Source organism: Thunnus thynnus, chromosome 20 (assembly GCF_963924715.1).
Source record: "Thunnus thynnus chromosome 20, fThuThy2.1, whole genome shotgun sequence".
In the NCBI taxonomy this organism is placed as follows: Eukaryota; Metazoa; Chordata; class Actinopteri; order Scombriformes; family Scombridae; genus Thunnus; species Thunnus thynnus.
The window spans coordinates 19,942,856-19,952,266 of NC_089536.1; the positions used below are offsets into that span (position 1 = coordinate 19,942,856).

General features: G+C 43.5%; 1 protein-coding gene across 3 annotated transcripts; it reads right to left on the reverse strand.

Annotated features, from left to right (window-relative positions):
* Nucleotides 1-203: 203 nt before the first annotated feature.
* On the reverse strand, nucleotides 204-8,639 carry csnk1e (casein kinase 1, epsilon). Of its 3 annotated transcripts, none has more exons than XM_067576701.1 (11): nucleotides 8,356-8,639; nucleotides 6,856-6,953; nucleotides 6,628-6,738; nucleotides 6,009-6,157; nucleotides 3,973-4,201; nucleotides 3,669-3,839; nucleotides 3,382-3,530; nucleotides 3,083-3,281; nucleotides 2,839-2,984; nucleotides 1,424-1,478; nucleotides 204-590 (listed from the first exon to the last, which is right to left on the reverse strand). In XM_067576701.1, the coding sequence occupies exons 2-10, from the start codon at nucleotides 6,929-6,931 to the stop codon at nucleotides 1,446-1,448; spliced, it is 1,263 nt and encodes a 420-aa protein (XP_067432802.1). In that variant the 5' UTR covers nucleotides 6,932-6,953; nucleotides 8,356-8,639; the 3' UTR covers nucleotides 204-590; nucleotides 1,424-1,445. The 3 variants fall into 3 exon arrangements, with proteins under 3 accessions (XP_067432802.1, XP_067432800.1, XP_067432801.1); XM_067576699.1 differs by having other exon boundaries at nucleotides 1,413-1,478; nucleotides 8,356-8,638; XM_067576700.1 differs by lacking the exon at nucleotides 8,356-8,639 and having other exon boundaries at nucleotides 1,413-1,478; nucleotides 6,856-7,151.
* Nucleotides 8,640-9,411: the final 772 nt, after the last annotated feature.

Here is a 9,411-nt window from a genome sequence, read left to right on the forward strand (position 1 = left end):
TTTTCCTGTCTCATCTACTGTAGGCCTGAATACACGTTCGTGTTTGTCTCACTGCAACACTCCAAAGTTGTTTACATGTTTTTTTTTTTAAACACCATAAGCAGCAGATGTAGCTCTTTAACGATAGCAGGTTGATAGTTTGGATTTGATTTTATTACAGGTGTAAACCACAGAATAAGTGAAATTGTGTCCATTTTGTGCAATTTGATTGTTGTCTTTTTTTTTTTTTTTTTTTTTTTTTGCAAGTTGAGCTTCTGAGTCGATGGTGAATATGAGTGAAGAAGGGGCGAGACCTCCATGTTGTTTCACCCCCCATTCCTCTCTCCAGCCGCACCGCGAAAGCAGAACCGGCCAGTCCTAGCCAAGAGTTTGTTTGTTCTACTGGTTTCCATCATCTCAGGGCTCCTCCTGGTCACCAGTGTTCACACAGCGTACTGACAGACACACGGACGCCCTCAACCCCCCTTTTAAGGGCCTACAACACCTCCTCCTCTTCCTCCTCTTGCTTCCTCTTCTTCTCCTCCTCCAACTCATTCATGCTTTCATTCACCCTTTTTGAAAAGTAGGGGGTATTTGATACCCTGCAGCTGCTGCATCACAACAAGAAAAAAAAACAAGGAAGAGAGATGAAGGATAAGACTGGAAATATTCTATATCTTTGTTATTGTCAACAAATCTCATTAAAAGACCAAATCCAACAATGTTTTTCTGTCTTATTTTTTAGAAAAAGCTTTAAAGTTTTTTAGCAAAGGTTACCCGACCAGTGCAAATAGTTAATAATGTATTAGTTCAACAGCTGCAGATTTGGTGAGCTAATGTGAGATCACCTCGAAACAAACTACACTGTTTGAGGTATTGAAGGAACATGTTACCTAGTAACAGTGTGGCTCACTGATGTGCTTTAATAGCTTTTCAGCAACAATAGAGCTTTGTGGCACAGAGAAATAACAAATATTAGGCTTTGGCCACACAAACAATACTTGTTAGAAGGATCAGTTCATTGTTGGATTTGGTCTTTTCATGGGATTAGCAGACAATAAGAAAAAAAAATAGAATATCACCAGATTTATCCTTCAAAGTTTGTTACAAAAGGGAAAACAGTTTACATCCATCCTCAAATACTTTTACACTGTTGCTGTGACAATGATAAGTTCAGTCAATTTGGTCTATCATGTTCAGCTAATTGGAGCATGTTGTTTTGCAAGTGTAATTTACTGCTGTTGAATTCAAAATGTATTGAATTTGATATTTATTTCTGTCTCTATATGATGTGGTGGAGTCAGCAAAAACAAAGGGTTGACATGACAGACTGACATGGATAACTGTCCAAAAATGCTTTGTGTGAGTGTGTGTGTGTGTGTGTGTGTGTGTGTGTGTGTGTGTGTGTGTGTGTGTGTCTGACGTGTCCATACCTGCCACTGACCTGCAGGCCAGCCAAGAGGAACTCACTTTGCCAGATGTTCAAATGGCACACTGACCTGCATGTGGTGGGAAAGACGAGAAGCTTGAAGCAGAACAAAGGCAAAAGGTGGAAACTGAAGGATACACTGAATTTCAGTTCTTGTCTGGACAAAACCGCTCTGAGCTTTTTCAGTTCTTGATTTATGTCCTCAGTTTATTTCTTTGGGCTATTTAGTTGCAACATGGCTAGTTGTGATTAGGTAGTTGTTATTTTGTCTATATCATAGTTCATTTATGCAAATTCAAAGTGTACAGTGTAAACTAAGATTGTATCTGTTAAGGGCACAGCACAATGAATTTGAACAACAGAGCAGACGCAGTCCTTGCTGCAGGTTGCATCACTAATAAATGAAGAAGCAATGAAAAGAGTCCAATTACAAATTATAGATGAGCTTTGGGACATGAGGGGCCTGGCTTGGTGGATTAGTCTGTGTTCATATCATAACAGATCTATTGTAAATACAAACCGCAGAGTAACAAAAAACCATTCAACATCCTGGTGGCAATTATGAGCAGATTATGTTTCAATATTTTCTTACTCTGATATTTTCAATTTGGCATCATGAATTATGAAACTGTATCAACATTAGAAGGAAGAGAGCAATATCTGCTGCAGCTTATTAAATACAGTGTGAGGTGCACGCATGATTAAAGGGGCACTCCACCAATTTTACACATCAAAATAGGTTTACTCATCACAAGGAGAACTAGCTGTGAAAATAACTGTATAATATCCTCTGTGGCTCTGGAGGTTTGAAAAATAACCTGCGTGATGTCTTCAGGGTTATCTTAGGTTAGGTTTGGAGACTTGTGACAAAAAGTCTGCTTTATAAACTGAGGAAGTGACTAAAAGGGACTAAAAGTCAGGGTATCTGAGCTTCTGCTACTTGAATTTTGACCATTCTTTTATTTAATATGTCTCTTGTGAGTCCCCCACATTATAGAAGTGAAATACTAAATTGCTGGAGTGCCCCTTTAAAGCTAAAGCATATAATTTGCACCTGAATCTGGTGATGACAGGGACAGTTTGTAAGCACTGTGTTCAGTGAGGGTGTGTCAGTGCTACAGCTTGATCTGAATTTCCTAATGAATAAGACGAGAACACTCTCAGCTGAAGCAGCTGATGATCATAAAACATGCACCAACTCCCTTCACAACATAGTGTCTCGTTCAGCTAGCTGTTCCGATCCCTTAAATAAAAAATCTTTTGTCAGGATCTGTTTATTGATTGGTCAGCTGATGTGTGATGTGATTTCCATCTTCTTAAAATGAAGCTGCATCCGACCTCACATCTCTCTCTAACCAAGAGCGACGTTAGTTGGCCACATTGAAAGCACCTACGCTCTCACTGAACCTGTAAAGCCACAGCCTTCCAACCTGTGATGCAGTGATGCGTGACTGGTCGTGGCGTCCTGTGAGGTCAGAGGAGGAGACGTTGGCGGGGGCCCCACGGTGAAGCCTCATGGCCACTTTTCTCTCTCGCTCGGCTCGTTCTGCTCTGCCCACCTGAGGAGAGCGGTTACCTGCAGACACACACACACATACTTGACATGAAATTGAAACTATGGTGATGTTTCAAATGCTCACAGTTGCTTCCAAACGCCCCCAATAACGTCCTGACCTGACTGCTGGACCACACGTGTGACCGGGTTAGAGGGAGCGGCGTCTGCCTCGTTCCTGACTCTGTTGGCCGCTGAAGGGTTTGGCCCAGATGGCAAAGCACGACCTCCGGCTCCTCTTTGGCCTCCTCCTGCTCGCTCCTCCCCCTCTTTTCCCTCCCTCCGCTCCCTCTCTCCGTCTTCTGATGTCCTGCTGGCTCCCTGAAACACAGTGGAAACAGCTAGTTTGCAAAAGCGTGTTCTGCTAACTATAGCCGCTAAGAGAGCGTGACAAGAAATGAATCCTGGAGCAAACACTCACAAATTTCAGCATGCTCCAGTCAAAGACGTAGTCATAGGAGAAGCCCTGTCTGTGGAAAAGGTTCCTGAAGAGCTGCCTCAGATATGAGTAGTCTGGCTTGTCATCGAACCGCAAGGAGCGACAGAGGTTCAGGTAGGTGGAGAATACAGCTGGGGGGCACAGGAGGGAGACAGTAAGGACTAGTGTTCATGGGAAAAAGTGACAGAAATACTTGACTCTTTAAATCCCCTGGTGTTTTTCTTCTGTAATATATCCTATAACTGTGCTATAATCTTATCTTTACTTACAGGGGTATCCCTTGCAGAGCACCTCAATGGGAGTGGACATTTTCTTTTCGCTGATGCGTTCATATTTCTGCCTCTTGGTGGCGGCCTTGAGCCCCTGCCAGGGCAGAGAGCCCAGGTTGAAGTACATGAGAACGTAGCCCAGGGACTCCAGGTCGTCTCGCCTCGACTGCTCTGTGGAGGAAAAAGACAGAATGGAGAGAGAGGAGAGAATGAAATGGCAAAAAAGTTTGAGGGAGTAGATAAGAGAGTTGAAGAGACACCTACACAGATATCTAGGCCAGCCTTTATGTGTGTGTTGTCTTACCAATGCCCAGGTGGGTGTTGATGGAGGCGTAGCGGGCGGTGCCAGTGAGGTTCTTATTCTCACGGTAGGGGATGTGCTGGTGCGTTCGGGCGTCGCGGTATTTCTTGGCCAAGCCAAAGTCGATGATGTAGACCAGGTTGCCCTTCTTGCCTAGCCCCATCAAGAAGTTGTCAGGCTTCACGTCTCGGTGGATGAAGTTCTTCAGGTGGATGTATTCAACCCGACTGATCTGGAGAAGAGAGACGAGGAATGGAGTTTAACTTGGTTTTAAAAGCAGTTAAGCAGCGCCCGTGCCATGTCGTGTCAGTTTGCTGTGACGGTCAACTTGCAGAGACTTACTTGAGCCAGGAAAGAACTCATGTTCAATATGTCTTTGCCTTAAAGGGGTACTCTTTAGTACTAAACGTTCAAAAAGTTGAGGTACTCACAACAGATTTTGAAAAAATGAAGATATCCAGATTTTTAGAGTATGGGTCAAGCTCCAAAAACACTGGATCCTACACTTCCCATAATGCAGTGTCTTTTGTTAGATCCTGTCTACCTGCTAAAGGTCCACATCTTTCAAGTTTGTAATATGTCTGATGACATCATCAAGGTTATTTTTCCAGATTTTAGAAAGCTGCTCCAGTGCCACAACAAATGATGTAACTGTTTACACAGGCTGAGTAGTAAGTGACGGGGGACAAAATCCACAGTCCTCCTTCTGTGCAAAAATGTATTTAAAAGTTTATTTGAAGCTAATGGCTTCAGCCATCCAAATGAGTCAAATTACATAAATATCTTTCAAAGTTTCAGTATTTTTAGTGCCAATTTTTTTTATTATGATCCCACCACTGCAGCTAAACAGGAAAACACTGTCCGTCAAGACCGTTTTGTACCCCATCACTTACATTGGGGAGATTTTCTAATTGTCAGTATGAAGAGGAGTGAACAAAACCTGTTTTCTATGTTCATATGGGCATCTGACTGTTGTTTTAAGGCAGACTTAAAAAAATGTGAACCCGTCCTTTAATGTGTAAAATCTATTTATTGAGGGTTTGATCCTCTCTGCATGGCTCCAAAACATCCAGGTTCTGGTCAAATGCATCCAAAACACACCCAGTGTAGGATAAAATCAAAAAATAAAAGCAAATATTGGACTCAATCTTTCTCCAGGTTTCCAGATTAGTGAGTTCTTTAAGTGACGGGCAAAGAGTTGCTCCATTTGAGATAATCAATTGGAGTTCAGTGGAGTTGCATCTCTGGTGGAGAGTGACTTTATATTCCCATGGAGCAGGAATATAAAGTCTTGGGAATATAAATTTCTTCTAAAACTGAAAGGGGGTTTTAAAGGCCACAAGTGTCATTGGCTGGTGAAATAATAGTTGAGTCATTGGTATTGATCAATAATCCTGTCAGCCTGTCTGCAGATACAGTATATAGAGGTCATTTAATGTTATGGGACAGTTAAATTCTTAGTTATTGCCCCTTTAGAGAAGAGGAAAGATGTTACAGTGACAGCAGAAAGCGTGACTGGGAAAAGAGGACACAATGGCTGAGAGAAAATGGGACGAAAAGAACAGCTGTAGACTAAAAAATGACATATGAGGGATTAAAAAGGCTCATAAAAGACACCACAGGCCGACCTCTGCGATGAGGATCAGGCCGTCTTGCGGAGCTTCCGTGTCCTAGATTGGAATTGACTTTTATGAAGGAGCTGAATGGTTGAAGATACTGAGGGGATAAGCTTTGTCTCAAGTCAGCTTCAGAGGTTTGGATGAGTGTTATTCTCTGATTCCAAGTGATCCATTTAGGTCCAGTGTAAAAATAGCTGCTTCCTTTTATTGAAATATTTGTAACGTCCCTGCCTGAGGTTGATGAGTGTTGATGAGTAAAAGTGCAAGTTCAGATAGATGCAGTTTTTAAATATGATCAGAATGGTATCTTTTATTGTTATCTTTCTCTTAACTATAGTTTTTCACTTCATTTCAGAGGAACTCCTGATGAACTGTTATATATTTTATAGATGTGAAATGCAGTCAGTCAGTCTGTCTCACCATCTGGTCCGCCAGCAGCAGGACTGTTTTCAGACTGAACTTGCGGGAGCAGAAGTTGAACAGGTCCTCCAGACTGGGACCCAGCAGTTCCATCACCATAACGTTGTAGTCACCTTCTGCTCCGCACCACTTAATAGACGGGATTCCCACTGTTGGGAGGGGAGGAGGAGGACGGCGAATCAGAGCGTAAGGAAACAGGATAGTGCTTAATAATACAGGCTTGAGAGAGGGACAGTATATACAGGTTATAATCCACCAATTTTCACTCATGCACATCTTGTCTTATATTATCTTACATTTGTTAATTCCATCATTAACATGCAGCACTTCAGCACCCCTCAACACCAGGACCATTAATATCTCTCAACACCCTTAAACAAGCTTAAATATCCCTTCCTTCCTTCCTCAATGCACCTCAAATGCCCTTAAACGTCTTACAAACGTCTCCCTAAATGCCTCCTAATCAACTGCAATTATTATAAATAACCCTCAACAACTGTAACTACCCCTCAGCAGTCTGAAATACCCCTTTGCGCTCCTAAAACTCTTCACTGCTACTCAGTGACCCCTAATAAAGCTTCCAAATAACCCCCTAAAAACACTCCTCAGTGTGTCTCACCTCCGCCCTGCATCATCTTGTAGAATTTGCTCTCGATGTGGAGCTGTGGATGTTTGGTCTTCACGCATTCCAGCTTGATGGCCACTTCCTCTCCTGTGGCGATGTTAGAACCTGATGAAGGAAACAGTAGAGATGCAGCTGCAACATGTCAGCAGGTTCACACACAATTTATGAATATAAGAAACAATGTTAACCCAGCACAAAGGGGAAAACAGCTCAAATTCTCACCGAGGTAAATGTCTCCGAAGGATCCGCTCCCTATCTTCCTCCCAAGGCGGTACTTGTTTCCCACCCTTAACTCCATGGCTCCTGAGCTTTTCAACTCACTGAAGGGGTAAACACACACATGCACACACACACACACAAGCTGTCATCAATCACTGGTGATCAATAGAGCAGAAGGACAGTTTGGTGCAAAGCTGCAGACTTTAAACTCAAAGCTGCGAACCCTGAGGCTGCCGTATCATGAAATAAAACGATACTGGAAGCTTGAGATACATCGACAGAAGAGATGAGAAAGAACGGGAAGTGAAAATTCCTGAGCCAAAATGGTGACGTAGCGCATCCTGAGTTGAATCACAAGAGCAGGGGAGGAAAATGTTGCTCAATTCCAGCTACCAAGTGCCTTAATGTGACTAAACTCAAACATTTTAACACCCAGAAGCTAACCATCCTGCTCCAATCAGCCACATTTTGTTGAGTAGCAGTCATTACACCTGCAGGGGACGTGATAATAAATCTTAGTATCTCAGAGGACGACAATGTAGGCCAATGAAAGTGTTTAGAAAGCACACAGGAGGTGAGAGCAAAGAAGAACAGAGCGTGTAGTTGTATAACATGATTTATTCAGAGGTGCAGGAGGGGGTTTGGGAGGTGGGGGTGGGGGGGGGTTGTTTGGCTGGATCAGCATCTCACACACTCTTCTCAAAGCACTTCAAAGGAGTCTGGTCCTGTGTACCATTTGCATAAATTCCCAATTTCTGACTGGAGTCCCCTGACGAAATCCGAATGAGTCATGTTTTCCCCTATCAGTTTCAACACCCAAACCATCCAATAAGTAGGAAATAACTGAAGGGCTGTTAGACAGAGGTTACAAGCCAGTTTGACATTGTATTGAACGCTGACTTAGTTCATTTTTTAGTCAGTCTTAGTCAATCTTGACTGCATTGTATGTACAGTAGGCCTACACCCACATACACCCCATCCACATACACTGTGCAGGGAAAATGAGCAAGCGACTGCTGCACATTTACCTCAGGTGTCTCCTCCGGCTCATTTCCTCTCTCCTAAGAGCTGTCAGTGTTACAAAACTAGAGAGCCAGTGTTGCTGCAAAAGGACTGCAGAAACAGATGAGACGTGATATTTGTCAGAAAGACTTCATACTTGATGCAGTTGGCCCAGATGCCCCAAGAGAGGAAATGGGGAAGGGATGAGGAAGGTGCGCACTGTTCATCTCTCACTGACAATTAAATGTGGTAATAATTCAAATAACCGCACCCTCCATATAAAAACAATCGCACCCTCGCCCCGACATGACTCTATTTGGACTCTATTTGTCTAACCCGAACCAGCCATCATCACCCACCTCCCCCCTCCCCCAACACACACACACACACACACACACACACACACACACACACACACACACACACGCACGCAAGCCTCCAGACATCTTGACTAGCCAACATATACCCCCCCACCGCCCCACCCCTCCACCGCCTCCTCACCGGGTTGTGTCAGGCTTCGTGGTCGCCCGCCGGCTCTGTCTCACTCAGGACCCTGGACAGCGACGCACCGACGCGGCTTCGGACGGCTCATAACCTCGGAGATGTGTGACCCGAACCCCCCCACTCCCGAAAAAAAGCCCCCATCCGAACCGAGCCATGCGACTCTGGAAGATTCTCACTGTCACGATTTTTTTTTTTTTTTGGAGGAAAAACGCCGAAACCAGACACTGAGGTCCTCCTCTCTCCTCTCTGGCTGCTCTTCTCTCTCTCTCTCTCTCCCGTCACACACGCCCACCCACCCAGCCCTCTCTCAGTTTACATCATTGACAATATCAATGATGTCATCCACAGACTTGCAGAGATGCCCGGATTGTCTTCTGCTGCATTCACGTGCTCCTCAGATGGTCCCATTTCCCGAGTTGGGAAGTCGTTCTTCCGGCGTCGGTGTGTTCACGAGCTTTTAAAACAACATGGACGATACAAAGAAAAATATTGCTTTACCTGACTTGTTATCAGGGCTAATGCTAATAAATGACTTTTCTATCTGATGTAGGTCACTCTACGTGGACAGCAACTAACGGTTACAACCTAATACCATATTACAAATTACATGTGAGTAAAAAATGTTTACAATATGTGAATTAATAAAAAGTTTCCTGCCATCAACCAAGCATGTTTCTGCGTATATGACGTCAATTCCAGCAAATCAAGTACCAAATCTTTCGCCGACTTCCCGAGTTAAAGGGGCGTTCACGTGAATTTTCCTAGTCGGGAACTCATTTTTCCAATTATTCCGACTCTACATGAATGCCACAGTAAAACCGCCGCGCTGCTGCTTCTTGCAGGCATGAATGAAACCAAACCATCAACAACACTGCATGTTTACATCAAAACATAATTACAGCAAAGCATTACAGCATAAAAATGTTATGTGCGTTATATTATTTGTCCTCATGTAGGATGCAAAAGACGGATTTTTACCTGTACACAAGTCAACATGGAACATGTTTATTATAATCATAACAATAAAGATCAAACTGCACCCTCTAGTGGTTA